Below are 20,633 nucleotides of genomic sequence, written 5' to 3' on the forward strand. Positions count from 1 at the left end.
ACTTCTGCTTCTCCCCCAGCTTAAGCTGGGCTTTGGTGACCAGCCATCCCAGAACCAGCAGAATTCATCATCTCCTCTGCAGCGTGGCTTCCCAGCATTTGTGCACAGACAGCATTAATCTCTAACACTAATCATTTGGGGAAATATGGTTTTCAGAGGCACTTATTCCTTGGCCCAAGGCTACAGGATGTCAGCCAGGCCACTTTTCCAAAGCTAGACTCGTTGTTGCTGTCTCTGCAGCTGGTTGAGAAGATAACTGCTGATGGGAACATCCAGCCCACATGGCAGAGAAGGCCCCAGTGCTTCGTCTTTTGACTCTTCCCATATATGTGTGACTCAGTTTTGGGCACCTATCTTCTTTTTCCTGCACTGAAATACCAGTTTCTTCTGCAAGTACTGTCCTGGCCTGGATATCACCATTCAACTACATGAAACAGGATTTTAAAAAGTGCCTGCCTGCTACCCTGAGTTTTAGAGCTCCATAATTTGGGCACACAAAGCTGCTCACGGTCCAAACTTTGGAGATCAGAAATGGAAAGATCCACTTCTAAACTCAGCCCTGGCCAACAGTGTCTTGGGGTAGGAGCTCGGGGTAAAAAAACATCTGTGGGAAGAAGGGCAGCTGGTTAACACACTGGTCATGAGAAACCTTTGCCCATGAGGAGCAGAGAGGGCTGGCAGGTGCCCAGCATCACTGTCCATACGCTCTCACCTGAACACTCAAAGTGCACTTTTGCCATCAGCGCCCTGAGGGGTCCTTTGGGAGACAGCCGGCAGGATCCTCCAACAGGTGGCTGGTTTGGGAGCAGATCGATGGAGGCAAATCCTTCCTCCCCTGTTGTGAGGTCTGTGATGTGAAGGGTAAAAGTATATCCCTCCCCATCCTTCAGTGCCCCTTGCCTCAAGACCAGGTTCATTCCTGTGTCGCCAGTGGAGGTAGTTTTTTTGTCCAGGATGAGAGACTTGTTTTTAAAGCTGTGTGCTGCCCATCTCTATAGAAATGAAGAGGGGAAAGACAGGAGAGGTTTTGTTTAAATCTGAAGTTATGTCCTTAAAATGTTTTCAGATTGAGTCTCTTATAAAAAGTAACAGATTTCTAGTGGGAGCATCTGCCAAATTTGCAGTTGATAATTCAGCTTTAGTCTTGTGTGCTACAGCAACAAGAACTGGAACCTTTCCAAAATGTCTGGTGGGAATATTTCCACTGTGAGATCTACTTTAGTCTCTAGGATTACATCACCCTCCGACAGAATATTTCATAATACAGAATACAAAACACAGGAAATAAATTAAGTACTGGTGGAGTCTCCACGGGATACCATGTTTTATATGCTTCAAGCTGAACGTGTCCTGGATTGTTACTGTTAATAGCACAAATGTACAATTGTGATAACAAGAGAAACAGCGCGATAGCCAGCCAGAAAATGCCATGCAAGTACATGCTGGGCTTGCTGGGAGCAATACAGATTAGCTCTCGCAACAGGACTTTCGCTTCCGAGACCTACTTCATTCAACAGGTTGCAGAGATGCTGTGTAGTGGAATGTGTAATTAGAGGAGGGCATGAGGGACGTGGGGGATCGGAAGAGACTGAACCACCTCTGCTTGAGCCATGAGAATAATGGGCAAAATGCCAGTCAGCAGGGAGAAGAAAATACTCTACAGATCTCTTCTAGGAAAAAAAGTGGCTTTTGTGTGAAACAAGCTGGTCACTCATGGGCTTGGCTTGAAAATGACCCAGCAAGGACTTGCCCTTGGGTAGGTCAAGACACCGATGGAGGACTGACAGGCCATGTGTCCCGCAGCCTGCAGGCACAGCCCCGGGCAAGGGAAAGCTCTGGACATCTCACAGGGTGTCCAGTGGTTACAGGACATGGGGAATCTGCTTCACAGGCTTTCCTAGCCTCCTACATGCTGCTGAGACATGGCACGTGGGAGCCCCAGCTCACACCAGGCAAGCTCCATGGAGGACCTGTTTTAAAAGTTCTGACTCTGCAAGCCAGTCCTGCAGCCACTTCCAGGGGCTGTGATGAAGAGACCAGTATCAGCCAGACTTCTTCATCCCCTCAGCCAGACCTATCCTGCCACTGCATTTATGGTCAGAGATTGTTTCCCCTCCTTGTCTCTACAGCAGTTTAGGTCCAGGACTTTATTTCTCACACAGCTCTTTCCACCCCGTCCTCTCTGACTCTCCCCTTCTCCCTGAAGTCCACCAAAGGTGAAGCAAAGACCAGCACTGCTGATGACTTTACCCCAAGCTTGGAGTCGTTGTGACAGTTCTGGCAGGTCCCCTCCAGGTAGACGTAGGAGCTCTTGCTCACTTCATAGACAGACTGAGCCTTGCAGGAAACACACTCCAGGGACACGATAGGGACTCCTCCCCTCTTGATGAATACCTGGGGAAGCAAGAGGCTCCATCAGAAAATCTGAGACAAAAATACAGACATTGAACAGGGAAGCAGACATCCCAGCACTTGGTTCTGCAAGGAGGAATTGCTCCGCACCCACCCAGTCTGTGCTAAGGAAACAGCAGAAAGGGATTTCCAAAGGATTTCATGTCAGACTTAAGCTACATCACTTTTCTTACACTGGCCAGTTCTTCTGCCACTGATTTCAAGAGCCACCCAATGCCAAGATGGGCCGATCCAGGTAATTCTGGATTTACTTTATTCACACTTTTTAACAACATAAATCACTTTCAAAATGTCCCTCTGGTACCCTGTGCTGAATTCCCAGCAAGTCTTGCTTGTGCTGTTGGGTGGGGATGATGCTAACTGAAGCACTGTGCTGCACCAACCACCTCAGGACAGCTATTAACCCTACAAAAATGGGATCCGTGTTAAGAGTTTGGAAAAGAGCAGTCTAACTGGGAGGAGGAAAGCCTCCATTACAGCACAGACCAAACATCTGGTGAACACCTGCCCCAGGAAGAAACCACAGCTCTCCTTTGTTTTCGGTGGGCCAAACTCTTGGTCCTGCCTCTGCAGCTGTAGAGCGCCTGACTTGGTGGGGTCACAGCAGATCTGCCATGGACACAGGAGTGTGGGGCTGTGGGTCCCTATCCTCGACTCAGAAGATTGCTAAATGGGAGGTGTTTACAGTCCAGAGTAACAGAGGGCTCAGGGCAAGCCAGGAAGCGTGGGTTTACTGAGGATGTGCTGCCCTGTGCAAAGCCAGCACGGTCCTGCTGTCTCCCTCATCCCTGCTCTGATCTACAGAGCTTGGAGTAGAACCACATGCCACGTTTCAGGACACGACCCTCAGGCTCTCAAGAGCACTGCCTGTTCAGAACCATCATCATTTCTGACACTACCTATGTCCCTGAGAGACAGGAATGATGACAAAAATAGGCAGAAAACACAGCTCCCACTGGGCATCAAATGCATTTTGCTCTACAGCCTGGAAGAATCATCTTTTCCAGAGTGGCATCTAGTTTCAGACTTTTAGCTCAAATCTAAGCTGCACATCTCAAGACATCTACCACACCTCCCTGGCAAAGCACTCGGAGAGAGGAGAGCTTTAGAAGCACTGGTGGCTCAGACACAATGGCTATTGAGCTCTGACCCCTGTACTTTGTCTAAATTCCTTTAATCCCCTAGGAAATGGGGTCGTCCAGCATTCGACAGAGCCCTCTGCCCTGGCATAATGAGTATTCTGAATTCAAAGAAAGACAGTAATGAAGACATTGTTTAATATGGCAGACTTTTAAAAGAGGATAAATACTCCACAGCACTAAGCCGGAGCGCATTGAAGCTTCATTCATTCCTACAGTATTTGCAAATTTCCTGCGACACTGGAATCATTGTTTTGCGCTCATGCATGGAAACCAGATAGTACGGAATGTCCTTGAAAGACTATCAACTTAATTTTTTTCTTTTTATCCTCCAGCTTTGGTTTAAAACCCAGGCGGTAAGAGTTTCCACTTTCAGACTAACTATATCTCTAATTGCCAAACGCACCACGATGAATGTTTCTGACATAAACCATAACTACTGCCGGACTGCAGATGCGTTCAGTGTTAGGCTTAATTTGACATAAACAACATGCACTTAAAAAAATCCTCCCTTAAAAATATTCAGAAGGAGAGAAGAGAGGAACTGTTGACAGTAAAATTAAGTACCAATTCTTAGGAAGCTCTCTCTGGGCAAAAATCATGGAAGAGCCTGGTGCTGTGACATGTGAAGAGCCCAGGACTGCACACGGTGCTGGACGAGCTACCGACCACGGACTCCGTTCTGTCCTCCTACGGCAGATCTGCAGTCGCAGACTCAGTCCCAGGAACGGTGGCCAGTACCGTTCAGGGCTGGGTCACTACCGCAGCCTCTGCACAGAGAGGGACTAACACAAGGTCTAAAGGAAGGAAGAAACTAAAAGGACTTGGCAGGACAAGCAAAAAGTGCTGCCCAAGGCAGCATAAGATGAACAGATCACAGAAATACCAGTGTTTGTTCCTGCCAATGACCTGGACGGGATCGGTTATAGAGCCCCAGTGATGCCCTAAAATCTGCTTCCCCTGCTTTCACGTGCTGGCTGGTGCAGGTAGATGGCTGTACTTCCACACCCCCAGCTGAACTGGCACCAGCTCTCACATTGGGCCGGGGGAAGCAGCCTGGGGAGTCACCCATGGCTGGGCATGGTCCTGAGCCAGCAGCACTCTCCTCTACAAACTTCCTTATGAAAAGGGCCACAGAATTCCAGCTCAGCTGCGTCCAGCAACAGGCACACAAGGACAGAAAGCGACAGTTGTCTGCGGTACGTACGGTTTGATTTGTTGCCTCGGGACTCATACCCTCCTTCCTGATGGTGAGGTCGAACGTATACTCCACATCTGCTTCTAATACAGCTTTGGAAATTGTGACAATTCCTTCCTTGGCACTGAAATTCAGAGAGCACCCTGCAGCCGAGCTCTGCTTGCAAGGAGAAAAGAACTTTCAAACCCTCCTTGGTACGGGTGCACATCGGGTTAGTCCACAGCCAAAACATTCAGGTCCACACAAAGTCACCGTTACAGATCTTACTGTGCAATGCCACCACTGGGGTGGGAGAAACGGGGTGGTGTGTGGACAATAAAGCACATTATCCTATTCTTCAGGTTAGTAAGCAGTACTTGGAATACTCCTGTATTTCATCTGAGCTTCAAATTCTTATTTTATAGTAATTAATTATTCATTAAATAGCTTATAAACGTTGCCAAACAACACAAAAAGCTTACATGAAACTCAAAAGTCTAATCCACACACTCCACATCTTTCTATTTTGAGGTAAAGATAGAAAACAATGACTTTTTACAAGCCAAAGAATCCCCAAATCAATCAAAAAATGCTCCTGAGGAGGATCTCCCGTAAGAATTTGAAGGGCAGGTCTCCCTTGCCCTTCTATCACTGTAAGGTCAAACCATTTCAGCATGTGAGGACAGTGACCTGCCTGTGACCACAGTGACCATGACTTGTGGTCACTTGATTCCTCCAATTGGAGATATTTAACTGTTAACGGGTGAGGGACCAGAGCCCTCAGCCCCCTGGACTGCAGTCAGCAGCTCTGTAATGCCTTCAGGTTCTGGAAGCAGCTATACTGAAACTCTGAACCAGAGGGCAAGTACGAGGGAAGAAGCAATGCGAATGCCTCAGCTTCCAGTGCCAACGCTTCTGCCGTGCACAGGGACACTGTGCAGCACTGGACTGCAGCAGGCTGCACTGCATAACTCTTCACAGCAATTTCTGCAGCATCATCCTGAGCTGTGAATTGGGAAACCTTTGCAACCCTCCTTCCGGAGCAGCTTTGTTAAAGATGCTCACAAAAGCTTCCCTCAACACCATTTCATCCCAGACACGTGTTTGTAGTGGAGCTGACAAGCAGCTGGAGCTCCCCAGTGATCACCCCCTCTGGCTGTGCAAAACCGCTCTTACCTTGGAGGAGAATGTACAAGACCAATCATATAACAACGGAGTCTGTTCACCATCATCCAAGTTCGGGTCATAGGATTTCTCCCCATCCAAGATTAAGTCCTGAGTGTTGGACCATACACGGTATGACCCCCCATCAATGATCGGGACCAGCTTACTTGGTATCACAGTTACATTGGCAAAGATGCTTTTGGACAGTGGGGTATCTCCAAAGGAGACAATAAAGATGAAGCAATAGTTCCCAACTTCCAGGGCAAGTTTTGGTATAACTAGCTGGGGCCTGTTCACATCAACATTTGGCAGACGGATCCTGCTGGAGTCATCCAAGTTCATGCAGCTGGGTGCTCGGTAGATCTCCCACAGGTGCTCCGTCTGGTACTTGATGCATCCTCGGAGGTCAATCTGTGCCTCTAGGTAATTCCTCTGGGACCGCTTCATGACTACTTGAGGGGGCAAGGCTAACTCCACCTCTGGCTCCTCACACTCCAGGACTTTCACAGTGACAGTGAGGTGGGCTATGAAGAAGCTAATGAGATTGGTGGCATTCACCTCCACCAGGTAATCCCCAGGGCTCAGGTAAGAATAGTTGGCCACCGCAACCCTGGTCATTTGAGTGGAAGAGCCATCCCCAAAGGTCCACAAGAACTCAACACTCCTGCTGCTGGGCACCACCACTGCTTCAAACAGTGCTGTCCTGTTGACAAAGGCATTGGAGGCAGTGAGGGAGACTTGGACTATCGGGTCTTGGACCTGGATGGTTCTGGTGATATTGATACCTCCCAAGTCATTGAAAGCATTGAGGTGAATCTCGAGTAGACCTGCAGCTTCCGGAGTGTAGGAAACACTCTCTCCTGCCACAGTGACCACGGACTGGCCTTGCTCTTTCCACAGGGAGAACTGCCAAGAGAATGACACACGGGAGCCACTTTCCACCTGGGCACTGAAGCTCTTCTCCGTGCCCGTGGGTATGCCTTCCTCACAGCAGTTCAGGAGCCTGACATTGCGGATGGCCTCCAGGACAGAGATGAGCACCTGGGCATGTGCAATGCTGATTTGGTTCTGCACCGTCACAGTCACCAAATAATCACCGCTTTTGGTGAACTCATGCGTGTACTTGGACCCGTTGAGCACCACAGAGTAGTCCCCACTTATGCTCACCAAGTAACTCACAGAGGTACCTGACAACATCCTGATCACAAAGGTGACCTGTTCCCCTGGCTCCACCACCTTCTTGCTGGCAAGAACTTCCAGTCCTTGAATCCTGTCCAGCACAGAGATATTCCTGCTGGCCAGAGCCCAGCTGATGTCATTCGATGCATTCAAATAGACTGTATAAAACCCTGCTGTGGGGAACATGACTGCCACAGACTGGCCAGTCAATGTGCCATTTGGCACCTCCCACAGCCATGTCACTTCAGTCCCTTGCTGCAGCTCTCCCTCGAAGACCACCGTGGAGCCTGATGAGACATATCTACAGTCCAGTTCTGCAGTCCCTATACTCAGCCCCTCTATGACCTCCTCTACCCAGATACAAATTGTTGCATTGGTTGAATCCAGCTTGTTTTCTGCCCCAATGACAACCTCTATCACTCCAGGGCTTTGGAAGGAGTGTATAATAAAGGGTTCAGAGGTAACAGGAGAGAAGCCATCCTCTAGGTACCAAACGTATGTGATGCCAGTGCCACTGGTTATGGCGGTACTTATGTTAACAGAAGCATTAATAGCAACTGGGTTTGGGAAGGCATAAGGCTTTAAAAGACCAATGCTTTCGATGAACTCCAGTGTTCTGTTAGCAGTTGCACATCCCAGCATATTAGTGGCTTTCAGATAGACAGTGTAGTTTCCAGCTTCTAGGATGCTCAAGGAGAAGGTTTTCCCAGTGAAGGTCTGCACAGCATTGCCATCCCTTTGGGCTACCCAGCTGTAAGAGATGTTTGTTCCCTCTCTCACTACTGCCTGCAAATGGAGTGTTTTGTTAGTTGGGAAATAGATGTCCTCCACCAGGTCACTGCTAGCCACCTGCAGGCCTTCAATCTGCTCCAGGACGTAGACATAGATGCTGTCCTGCAACGAGCTGATCTTGTTCTCTGCTGTCACAATTACATTGAATGTACCCACGGACCGGAAAGTGTAGGAAATTGTGGAGGACCCTTGGATAGGAGTGCACCGATCACAGAGGATCCACGAGTAGCGAATGGCACTGCCAGCTGCAAGTGTGGCTACAAAACTCACCGAACCATTTAATGGCACCACTGTCCTGCTGGCATTGATGGTCAGCCCATGGAGCCGACGTTTCACTTCGACGTCGATGATGGTCTCGTTAAAGCTCACATCGTTCCGGCCCATCACACTAATAGTGTAATGGCCTGTGTTGTTGTAGGAGTGGGTAGCGATTTGCCCAGGCTGGGTAGTGCCATCTCCAAAGTCCCAACAGTAACTCACTTTGGTTCCATTCATGCTGGCAGAGAACAGGTAGATCTGGTTCAGCTCCAAAACACTCGTCCCGTTATATTCAATCTTTGCTACCCCAACTGGTTCCTGAACCTCCACAAACGCTGTGTCATTGTTGAAAGAGACGTTGTTGGAGACGGTCACTGTGACCAGGAAGACTCCTGTGTTCTTGTAGGTGTAGGTCACCTCAGTCCCACTCGATCTAGTGGACTCATTGTTCCCGAAATCCCAGCGGTAGCGGTACTGGTAGAGAGGCACAGCACTGACCTGGAAGCTGCTCTCTTCACCAAGCCTTATGAACTGCTTGGAAAGGAGAAGGGTGACGTTGACTATCTCTGGCTCTACACAGACGCTGGTGAAATAGTGAGCCTTGTTAAACTTGCTTGAGAGAGTCAGGGAGAGGGGGAAAGTCCCACTTCGGGTGAAGTTGTGCATCACCACAGGGTCCCCGCTGATTGTGACATTGGACGAGCCATCTCCAAAAGTCCAATCAAAGATGTATTCATCAGGATTCCCTGTCACATATGCAGTGAGCTGCACATCTGGGTGCTCAAGGATGCAAGAAGTAGGCTCTATTTTGAGTACTTCCAGGACAAATATCCGAACACGCACAGTTTGGGAGACAGAGTTCACAGGATTCACAGCTGTCACGTTCACAGTGCAGTTGATGTCCTTTATGTACACGTGTTCCACCACTGGCACCTGACTCCTCAGCACTGTCCCGTCCCCCATATCGAATATCCAGGTGATACTGTCCCCCGTCTGCACTGAGGCATTAATGGTCACAGATGCTCCCAGCTCTGCTGCCTCATCTGCGGAAACACGGAGCCCAGTTATCTCTTCAAACACTTGGTAGCACTCAACCGTCTCCATACTGCTTATGGTATTGTTCGCTGTCACAGTGATGTTGTATACCCCTCTTCTGGGGTAGCTATATGTCACTGTAGACTGGCTCTCTGTGAACAGTGAGGACCCATCCCCAAAGTCCCAGGTGTACACGACACCATAAGGAGACGGCAACGGATCGGCTCTGAAGGTGACCGGACGGCTCACAACTAAAACATCCTCCTCTGCTTCCATCTTCACATCAATCAGATAACTGTAGATGTGAACTGGGGTCAAGTGGGTGAGGTTCTCAAACTGGTTGGACACAATAACCACCAGGGCATATTCACCTGCATTGGAAGAGAGCAGAAAAAGACCAGTTGTGAGGACATGCTTGTGCAACAGCTTGCTCAGTGCTGCAGCAATGTGGGCAGCGTGACGGGGCACTGCAGGGAGATACTCGCTCCTGCACTGCGCGCACCCTCGGCCTCCCTCCTCCGGTCCAGGACAAGCAGGAATTACAACCAGGCCATGCATGTGAGGACCAAACACCAATTAAGAAGCCAGTCCGACAAGACACAGAGAAAAGATTTTCTTTCTATTCACTCACAAAACAGATCCCCTTCCTGCTGCCCGCAGTAGCGGTTCCTACCCCTGCTCCCATCAGCATGGAGCTCGCCTGCCACTCCTCTGTCTGCTGAGACTGCCCCAAAAGGGGACTCTGTGTGGTCGACCTGCTTCTTACAAACTTCTCCTAGAAACAGTTACAGAGGATAGCAATTGCTAGAGACTTCCAGTCACTCTGGCTGTTTGCTCAGGAACAAGGTAATGACTTTCAAGCCACTGTTTTATTGGAAGGTGCCTTGTACCCTCTTTGCAAGAAAAATGCCCACGCCCCTTCTTTCCCAAACAACCGTCCCAAGCATACCTGGGTCTTGATAGACGTGTGAAACGTTGTGCTCAATTACAACCTCATGGACACTGGGATCAGGCACAAGGAAAGACTTGTTGTAGGGAGGTTTGAACAGGTACGTCTCCTGGATACCATCTCCAAAATCCCACCTGGAGAAACATGCAAACCATGTTACACTGCACAACATGAGAATCATGGAAATCCCAGAGGAACCCTGGCCTGGCCTAGGGCTGTCTTTCAGGCTCAGGGCTGGGTTTTCCAGAAAAACCATAGGAAGCATAATGCCAAATATCAAAGCAGTAGCTGTGCCCAAGGCTGCAGAATTGTCACTGTGAGAAGAGTACAGCACTGGTAAGAAGAAGAGGAACCCAATATTAAAGCAACATTGCAATCCTTTAAAAAAAAAGTATTTCAGCCTGAACTATAGGTCCCAGCCAGCATGACTGAACCATGCTTGCAGGGATTTCAAATTAACTAGACAGCAGCTGATAAATGGGCCATTTGACATCAGCAGGCCCTGGGAAGAGAAATAGTGCAGGCAAGACTGGTAAGCTATGCACAGTAAGATCCTAAGTTCGGGCAACTTGCAAAGGACTCACAGGAACAGAGCATCCACAGCTGAATCAATCTGAACTCTTGCTGTAAGCTCCACGGTGCTGTTCTGAGGGAGGACTGGCAGGACACCCAACACAGTCAGGTTCTTCATCTTATTCATCATCTCCACCGTGACATTGTAATTGACCGTAAAGTTACTGACGTGGTTGGAGGCGGTGAGCTGGGAAGGACAGTGGGATAAAGAATGCATTTGGGATCACCTTGCCACGCTGCCCTCTCCTGAGAGTGGGGCTTCACAGTACTGAAGAGGTCCCCCCAGGCAGGCAAGCAGGTTAGGTCAAAGAAGAGTAGCCTGTGGGACAGGGAGGCAGGGGCAACAGCCTGAATGGCACTGGAAAGCAGCAGTGACTGGAAGGTCACCTACCTGGTGAAGCCACCTCTTGCTGGAACCACCACATCTCCACCATTAAAGTCAGTCCAAGGAAGGACTGTTTCTACAGCAAGAGGGCAAGGAGAAGAGCTTCTCATCCTGAGACTGCTTTGGCTCTGAACTTGCCAGTTACCCTTCTGCCTGCTCCAATGTGCCCCGCACACTGTCTCCAGCTGCTGTGCCCAGGCACTTGCTGCCACCAAGGGGGCAAAAGCCACCCAGTTTCCTTAGGACAGCGGCAGACGAGTGGCTCCAAGCACAGAGTGGGAATAGGAGAGACTCAAAACCCAAGCATGCCACGTGCAGTTCCAGCACCTTAGGTGTAGTGGGCACAGAGAAGGAGAGCAAAGTTGGGCAGAGGAGGGAAAGGGACACAAGAGACTGAAGAGACATGACAAAAGTAGAACAGGATCCTCAAGATTATCTAAGCATGTTACAGTGACGTGGCACCTAATGACGAAGCATCTTGTCACCTCCTCACCTGCAGGAGAGCTGAGCTGCTGACAGAAGGAGCTGCTGCTCCTTCAAACCCAGCTGAATAGGGACCTCCCACCCCAACAGATAAAAGAAGTTTGTGTCTCGACTTCTGTGGATCTGTTACACTGAACCCAGTGGACCCCAGACCAATGCCACCTTGTCAGCTCTGTAAGTGAAAGCAATCCAGGCTTGTCAGCACAGTGCTTCACCCAGCAAATTAGTGCTACTCAGCATAGTGCTGCACCAAGCAAATTAGTGCTAGCATGTCCCTGGAGCTAGGGCTGGTGTCTCTTCAGGAAGCCAGCAGTTACCCTGCAAATGGATCAAGCAGCTTGGAGCCAGACCAGGACTCTGCATGGCAGTACAGGGCATGATACAGAAAGATGTTCTGGCCAGTGATAGACTCCTATTCCACAACAAATACCTACCTCTCTCTGCCCAGACTCTCTGCTCTATCGTTCTTCTGGGGTCATGACAAAACCCAGTGTTCCAGTCTGCACCAGTAGAAAGAGAACAGGACAGAGACCAGAAGAGCTTGTGGCAGAAGCTCTGTCCTGCCTATGAAAGTCTTAGTTTGCATCCTGCCTCTGCCTGGTTCTGAATCCATATCTCCTCCCTGCCAAAGCAGCAGCCAGCACCCTGTCGTGGGGGCTCCCTGCCTCATTCCTGCTGGGGAGGAGGAAGGACAGACACTCCATGAACATAAAAGAGAACATGGAGAAAAGAGAAGAAAGCAAAGACAAGGAAGACAGCGAAGTCAGCTGTAATGGAAGAATAGCAAGAAAATTACTATTTGCATTTGCAAGAGCAGGTCAGTGAGAAATAGCAGAAGAGCTTGTTAGGAGCACAGTGAAAATCTCCTCAACTCAACTCTGCCTTCTACTCTCCCTGCTGCTTTCCCTGCTTAGTTTGTGGGATGAGATGGAAACCCAGGATTGAAATGGGAAAGGCCTTGGCTTACCGAAAGCTTGTACACAGCTGGGCTTTGGTAGATAACGTTGAAGACAACATTGTAAAAAGTGAAAGATGGCTTATCATCTACTGTCCATCGGAAAGTCACATCTGACCCAGCTTCCATCACAGGGATGTAGCTCTGAAAGGTATGAGAACATTTTATACTAGTGCAAGAGAAAAGCATGCACAGCACTTCCCAGGAGATCTCCAGCTGAACTGGAGAGGAGCAGAGCCAGACTGGGAGGCATCACACATCTACAAGACGGCGCCCTCAGAGCATGACACAGAGGCGCAAGATCATCTGTGGCTTTGCTGCTGGTAGAGAAATGCAGACCCTGACTCCATAAATCAACAGCAGAGCAGGGAGCAGAACCCATACTGCCTGCTCCCACACCCTAGTGCTCGGCTCTTGTGATCAGCTCTCTTTCTTGCTGGCTAAAAAACTTTCTGTTATCTTTGCAGAAACAACTCAGCTTTAGCTACGCCTGTAAGCTGAGTCTCTGACCCTTGTCCATTGATGGTGCCTGACCCAAAGGCAAAAATGGTTGACCTGCACTGGACAGGGCAGGCTCCCTCCTCACTCCTACAGTGCCTCCTGAGCAGACCATGGCAGCCAGGAAGGGTGAGACCAACAGGCATTGCAGGCACAGGGTTCTGCCATAAGCAGCCAGAGGTTGAACAGAGCGTTTCACAGATACCGATGGGCAGTTATTCAACAGGCTCCTAGGGCTCGGCTGTAGCTCTGGGGACAGGGGATTGGAGAAAAAAAAGACCGCAAACACCAGAGTAACTCCAAGACTTTGAAGGATGGATGAAACATTTTTATAGCTTCAGCCAACTGATGTAAGGATTTAGTAGAGCAAATCTAAACACCTAAAGGAAGTTGACAAGTCAAAAGAAGGTAAATACTGGCCTTTCATAATGCCTCCGGTTTTCTGTGGAATTGGAAAGCCAGTATCCCCCCCCGGCAGGAGGTACTGCCTTACCTCTGAGGGAATTAAAGTGAACGTATAGCTGAGCTGCCTTCCTGCTGGAGAGCACCAGTGCTTTCTGCCACATGCCTGTGCCTGCAGCAGCTCTGTCTGCATGGCCTGGGAGCCGGCGCTTAGCAGCAAGCAGCGCTACACCCAACCAGTGTGGAGCCGAGCCCCAGCCCTCCTCACGAGCCAAACCCACACCGTTAGCAGTAAAGGCTAAAAAAGCTACCGACGAATTAAAAGCAGCAGTAATCACTCACCACTCGTGTATTTAGCAGGACTCTGCTCTCAGGGTCAGGGGTGGCCCGCAGCCCGCGGATGGGCTCCTCCACTTTCACCGTGACAGTGATGTTCTGGGAGCTCACGGCGTTCTCTGCAACAAGGACGTGGGTGCTCACCCCCTCCCTGAGGCCACTCAGGCTGACCACAGCAAACCAGGTGTCGTTGGTCTCCCTGGCACAGTCCGCCGTCAGCAGTTTAACAGCCGCTGGGCAGGACCCCTCGAAGGGGAAGGTGCGGTTGTCCCCCAGCCAGCTAGCTGTCGCGTTCAGCCCTGAGGAGAGTCTGACAACCAGGGTAGTGTGGTTGGATGGTAGGTAGACCCTGCCACCTTGAGGAGCGGGGTGGATGACCCGCAGGCCTGACACCCATGAAGTCACCCAGAAACTGCAAGACAGATTGGCGCTGAAGACCCCGTTGTCCACGCTGGCTCTGACCGTGTAGCGACCTGGATGCTCCAGCCCCGCGTTGTGGGGGCTGATCACCGAGACCAGCTGTTCCTCGGCATAGCGAACTCGGAGAGAGCAAACAGTGTTGTTTATCCAGGTGTCACCAATGAAGCCATCAGACAGGCCAAGTGCCCACTCTGAAGAGTTCATGCTTAAGACGTTGGTTCTGTAAGGGGATGTGGTACTTGCTTGGCACTGGAGGAGTAAGCCCAAGTCTGCATCGTGCTGGATACTGAAGACATCCTCAGCCCTGACAAAAACATCTTCTTTTTGGAATGTGACCTGCAGAGAGAGGAGACATTTTTGGATTAATGCCTCAAGTTAAGAGCACTCAGCGCCCAACTCTTGCCTGGACAAGTCAGTTGGATTTACTGCCAAGTGGAAACCAACAGAAAAGCCACAGATCCAAACACAGCATGGGGAGACATTTCACCACTCTGCTGTCCTTGGCCACTCCGAATAAAATGTGCTAACACAGAAGTCAGCTTTATGCTCTCTCTCCACTGCGTAAGTGCAATAGGAATAGCCCAGAAAATCTGCACAGCCTTTTGACCAACTGCGCTATTGCAACAGGTTACTGCAGGGAGTCCATGGCTTAGAGTGGGGGAGACAGAAAGAGGTAGCATGTGTGACACTGAGCAAGTAATTTCATTTGAATGGACTTCAGTATCTCCATCTGCAAATTGGGAACAATTCTTTATTTACCCAAAGCACTCAGGAGAAAACTGCCCCACCTACTCACTGGTTACAGCAGCTAATAAACACTGACCAGATACTGGGAAGAAGGGCCAGCTGGTATTGTAAAGAAAAATTCCTTGATGAGTTCATAGCTGAGCTGACTTTCATTGTGCTGAAGGGAAACGGGGGCAGAGCTGCTGGCAAGAGAACTGTTGGCACACTCGGTCATGTTGCAGCAGTTGTTTAGTGATGAGCACAAATTAGTCAAATGACACCAGTGGAAACCAGGAGGACAGTCAAGTAGCGTCCAGTTCCCATCATCCTGAGCAGTGTGGAATGGTTCTGTAGCATTTTTTCCCTCCTGGTAGTCTGAAGAAGTGAAAGAGAAAGCAACAATCACCATTCTGACAAGTAACACTTCTAGTGCACTTCTCCTTTGCTCCAGATTCACAATTTTTTTCCATTTTGACTGACCATGGCTCCACTCTTAGTAAAAGTTGCAACTGCAACACATCCTGGTGCTATGCAAGACAAGTGTCCTGTTTTACTGGAAAATTTCACAAAGGCACGAAGATCGTTAAAAACAAAGTTGGTTTCTTTTCCAGTGAGGACACACCAATTTGCAATCTAAAAGAGATCTATGTTCAAGCAAAAGCAAGTCCAAGCAAAAGCAGAGCTGGCTTTGACATTGAAAACATATTAAGCAACTTTTCTTAAGTTAATGTTTCCATGTCAAGGTATCAGCTTTTCAGTGTCAAAAAATATCCTTTTGTAACCAGCCAACCCTATGGCCATAGCAAACATTGTGCTGCAAAATTAACTGTTGCCAAAACTGTGACTATTGAGCTGTTGTACAAGTAATAAAAGGCTTATTAGATTATCTCATCCATCAGGAAGAAATGGGCTCAGGACAATGTTCTTCCTTGTTAACCTGTGGGGCCAGATGGACCAGAACACATTCCCATTTTACTTGTCATGTGTCCCCAAAGTAATAAAATATAGCTCAGAAGATTAATTCACTTCTACACATGTTCCTTACACTCACATTTTCTTCACGCATTGAGACAGATTTCTCCCTCTATTAATTTCTCCAGGACAACCACTTGCCCAAGGCAACCTCAGGCTGTCCAAACATGCCTGCAGATTTTGTACTTTAATGTCCTCAAAAAATAGAACAGAATAACTTGAGCCTTTAAGGCTTCAAAGCTTCTGCTTTGAAGACAGAGGGGCCACAAGAAGGCCACAAACATGCAGTTTGACACGGCCCTGATGGCATCAGCTCTAACAATACCACAAGTGTCGAGAGGAGATGCCTCACCTTCTCCATCTATCGGTCTATGCACCTGGAACCTCACTTGAACGGGTTGATGCAGTTCCTGCGTCACAAACTCCAGGGCAGACAAATATCCCTCGTGCCTGAATGCCAGCTCAGGGAACACCATCACCTGCAAAAAAAACCAGGCTCTCACCTGCCTGCGTTTCCCAGGGCTCGCTCTGCAGCAGCAGGATGAGCAAACCCTTCTTACCTCCACAGCTTGCCATGGAGCTGACAGCACATCTTCTGTCACATTCTTCACACCCTCATGTGTGTCAAACACAGGGTCTCCCACAAGGAAGTTTTCGGCATTTAAGAGAACTCCTGTTTAAAAAGGAAATATGTGAACAAAGCCCACGAGACTCAGCAAGGTCTGAAGCTTTTCCCCCCACCCTGCTCATGCTTGCTCGCACCATGCAGCAAAGGTGTAGCAGGGCTTGGGCCACTCAGGAATCTGTAACTCCAGCTTTACTGGGAGAAGTAGCTGCTGTAATCCTGTCGTTTCCTTCTTCTTCTTACAGGTGTTTTGATTTCTTTCTCATCCTGCACAAGTAATGTTTGCATTTCCAGTTCTCAGCAATTTTGACTTCTAGGAACTCAGCAAATACTTCTCCCTTCCAATACCTCATGATTTGCTTTGAATTTTTAAGCACGAGGTGCACTCCCCATCCTCCCCGTCCCCCTGGACTTTATAGGAAATGTGGCCAGGACCAGCTGGTTTCCACCAGTGGCAAATACCTCTGGCTCATTCATAGCCACGTCAGGCTCTGGGGACTGAGAACAACCAGCTGATGCTGTCCCTCCTACCAGGGCCAGTGGGCGCTCTTCCTAGCGATGGCTTTTTCTTCTTACCTAAACCTTCTCCTGTATTTCATGCCCTTTCTGCTTCTCTTTCTTACTCCCTACACCACTTTAGGAGATTTGGAAGGCTGCATAAACACAAACCTGCACAGCGCACACCACATAAAAGCTCACCTAATGATCTCCAAGGCCATATAGTCTTTTAAGTCACAAGACCCCAACACCTCGCAAACTATGAGATGCACAGAAGGACAGCAAGAGTCACCAAGGCAGCACCATGGCCTCGGGTCCTGGCAGCAGCAGCAGAGACTGCTCAAATAAGAGAGAAAAGCTATTTCCAAAGCTCTGCCTCTGAGCTTCACTCCTCTCTCTACTTCTATTGATGGCAAAGATTGGAGTGGGCCAAATTCTTCCCTTCGGGCTATGGCCAGGTTTCTGAAAGTTTATCAGTGAAGCCTCTGTTGGGAATATTGTGGTTGTTGCCAGTCCAAATTGATCTGGGGTGATGCTCTGGATGACCCCTCCATGAAGCCCTATTTTTCCTTGGCACATGCCACTGAGCAGGATACCTGCCTGCCCACGATGCCAGCAGACAGTGGAGAAGAAGCAGAGCCCACCTTTTGGCTTGTACTCGCAGACATAGCTGTGCTTGGCCATGCACAGGTCTGTGTTACACTGGCCCGTTGGGCCCATCCGGACACAGTGGTCAGCGTTTGACGGATGGGGTTCTCCCGGCAGCCAGTTCTGACAGCTCTCCAGATTAAATCCTTCACCTCTTTGCTGCGCTCCAGTGCTTGCAAAATCATTGAATCCAATCCAGACATCAAGGCTCCTTCAAAAATAAAAAGAGGGGGGATTTCAGGAAACTATGAGTATTAGAAAGATCTGGGACAGATGCCATCTATGGTTCTCAATGAAAATAATCTTAACAACAACAGCTTCATCCATGCGTCACAGGCTGCATTTAACAAAGCCTTTTAGTTACTAAAGGATTTCAGTATCCATTCTACCACCAGTACCTGGCTCTTCAGTAGCAGCTCCTTCACGGCTTGCCATCCTGAGCCCAAAGGATCCAGACAGAGCAATCAACACCAACACTACAGTGCAGTGGAGCCAGGAGAGAGAAGCAGCTCAGGGGACCACTGTGTGCCGCCAAGTCAGACCCTTGGTGATCACTGCCCCACAACTTGAGCCACCCCATTCCCAAAATGCCAGTCTCTCTCGCTCCAGTTACAAGAGGACCCAGTTAAAGGCTCCACCAGCACCACAGAGCTCATGAGATACTGGTAAGCACTGATGCATACCAGCCACAACTGGTACAGCACAAAGATATCAGAGAGGGTAATGAAACACAGGCACGAGGTGACACTGGCTGGAGAGAACCACAAAGTTTTATTGTGTTCAGAAATTCCCAGGACTCCCTCTAACTGCACATCTTCTGCTTCCCCAAGTTGGAGTTGCTTCCTTCATATTAATATCTTTATTAATACCACCATGCCGCCTGGCGTCCCCTCCCAGCGGGCACCGAGGGCTGACGGCCACCCGTGGGTGCTGGCAGGGCTGAGACCAGCTCTCCCCCATGGCGGAGTAAACCCTGCACAATACGGGGAAGTGGGACTATCCGCAGACTAAGGAGTATCAGCACGTTGACTAGAACCTCAGACCCCTCTAAGGAGAGCAGTCTGTTAAAATGGCCTACCTGCACTGCAGTTTAAATGACCCTCACAGACACTTTTAAGCCTGCATTGAGTCATGACTTAAGAGGAATGGTGTGGTCATACAAAACTGTCTGAAAAAGCTGCATCCTTTAGAAAACTTTTGTGCTTCATCTCTGCAGACCTGTGGAATTTGCCACTAGCCAATTCTCCACTGCAAGTGGAACTGGCACCAGTGCAGGATTAAACCTCGGACGGTGCCAGGTACGGGAACTCCTGTTCGCTTTGATGCAGCTGCTGGGAGATCGTCAGCTCCTCAGCCACCGCTGAAAGGCAGCAGCCACTGGGGGGACAAGACGCCGGCAGCAGATGCCAAAGCCCTGCAGGCAGATGAACCCCACATACACAAGAAAAGGCCAGGATCACTTTAGGAAGATGAAATGTCCCTTCCACATTTGGAAACTGGCTGAATCCCAGCAGAGATTCTGGTGGAAAGTGCTGAGCAGTCTTTCATAGCCACAAACAGCCTGGACAACTGTTTCTAATCGCACCCAGCAGAAAGTGAGGCATTTGTTCCTTATTAACTTTGGAGGGGGGCGGGGGGAACAGCCTCATCAGGCACCCCCAAAGTCCCCAGCTCCTTCTCCACGCTCCCTCCCACAGGTTGCAATCAATTCTGCTATGGCCTTGCCCCTCCGCTCCAGTGTGCTCCCAGGGTGGTACAACTCTGCAAAAAGCAGACCAGGGAGATAATTGGTGTCTCTCCACCACTAGGCTCACGCCAGATGAAATGATTCATGAGGTCATGCTGAAAAATGACAACGAAAATAACTGTTCCGTGAATCAGTAGTTTTCATTGCAAATAAGATTAAAAAATAAATAACCGCTGTGCTCTGCTCCCGAACCACTGGCAGGGGATTAGGGAGAACAGGCTACGAAACCGCCTGTTTGCTGCCATCAGTAAAACTTGGTAGAGATTTTCCTTTTCTAATTCCAGCTATGATTTAACTGCAAGACACCAAAAAAAAAAAGGGGGGGGGGAAGGAAAAAGAAGGAAGAAAAAAAAAAAAAGAAAAAGGCTGGCTGGCTTGCTTCCCACCCCTGCCCCACTGCTTGGCCCATTACCTTGCAGAGAGGAACAAGAGGACTCTAGACATCCTTTTTTGAAGGAAGATGTGAGCATCCCTCTGCCTCTGAGGAAGGACCAAGCTGCATTGCTTGGGGCAGCAGGAGCAGAACAAAGCCTGAGGAGGCTCGGACGGGGAGAGGGGCTCCCTGCGCTGCCTCAGAGGGGAAAGTGGGGTCCCCTGGAAAGGGTGTGGGTTTCTGGAGGTGGGGAGGGGACCAGCTCAGCACATGCTGCTCCTGGGGAGGCCACAGAATGACTGGAGCGAAGGAGAGGAGAGAGTGGTCCTCACTGCTGCATGCTCTAATGGGAAACAGATTTCTGCTTCTGTCATTTTCCCACAAGAAACTATGGAGGCTGAGTGTTCCAAAAACCTGCGGCTCAGTTGATTTGTCTTTTATCGCCAGGGAAATCGCATCCTGGAACTGCCTCATTCATGTTTATCTGAATGGATTAATAAAATAAATACATGAAATAAAGGGGGTCAGAGAGGAGAGCAACGTGGGGCAGCAGCTGGGGCAGCTCATTCCCTTCTGAGGTCTCATGATTTCCTTGTACTGCAGTCCATCAAAAGCCCTGCACGCAAAGCCTGATAAATCAGAGCACCAAGTGACCAGTTTCTAACCTGTGGAAATGGACAGACTCCTCTTCCCCAGAGCAGCGACCACATTTGCCATCTCAGGATAAACCCCAGTGTGAAGGGAGTAGGGCAAGGATACAACTTTAGGAAGAAGGGGCTGTCAGACCTTCAGCAGAACCATTCAAAGCCTACGTCACATGCAGCTGTTCCCTTCCATGTGCTTTCTGGGCTGTGTTTATTAAGAGGCCATCTCCAACATCTGCATCT

The 20,633-nt window shown here is 49.4% G+C and overlaps 1 protein-coding gene across 1 annotated transcript in view; it reads right to left on the minus strand.

The window, feature by feature from the left end:
- PKD1 (polycystic kidney disease 1 (autosomal dominant)) overlaps positions 1 to 20,633 on the minus strand; it is a 54,564-nt gene that overhangs the window by 26,291 nt on the left and 7,640 nt on the right. The window contains exons 7-18 of the mRNA XM_010570614.1: positions 17,623 to 17,837; positions 16,416 to 16,528; positions 16,208 to 16,334; positions 14,981 to 15,258; positions 13,744 to 14,493; positions 12,514 to 12,645; positions 10,690 to 10,865; positions 10,106 to 10,239; positions 5,905 to 9,527; positions 4,759 to 4,905; positions 2,251 to 2,394; positions 713 to 992 (exon numbers count right to left, since the gene is read on the minus strand). Coding sequence (XP_010568916.1) covers positions 713 to 992; positions 2,251 to 2,394; positions 4,759 to 4,905; positions 5,905 to 9,527; positions 10,106 to 10,239; positions 10,690 to 10,865; positions 12,514 to 12,645; positions 13,744 to 14,493; positions 14,981 to 15,258; positions 16,208 to 16,334; positions 16,416 to 16,528; positions 17,623 to 17,837 — 6,119 coding nt within the window. The remainder of the gene's footprint in view (positions 1 to 712; positions 993 to 2,250; positions 2,395 to 4,758; positions 4,906 to 5,904; positions 9,528 to 10,105; positions 10,240 to 10,689; positions 10,866 to 12,513; positions 12,646 to 13,743; positions 14,494 to 14,980; positions 15,259 to 16,207; positions 16,335 to 16,415; positions 16,529 to 17,622; positions 17,838 to 20,633) is intronic.

Source organism: Haliaeetus leucocephalus, unplaced genomic scaffold (genome assembly GCF_000737465.1).
Source record: "Haliaeetus leucocephalus isolate CR32 unplaced genomic scaffold, Haliaeetus_leucocephalus-4.0 Scaffold295, whole genome shotgun sequence".
NCBI classification, from domain to species: domain Eukaryota; kingdom Metazoa; phylum Chordata; class Aves; order Accipitriformes; family Accipitridae; genus Haliaeetus; species Haliaeetus leucocephalus.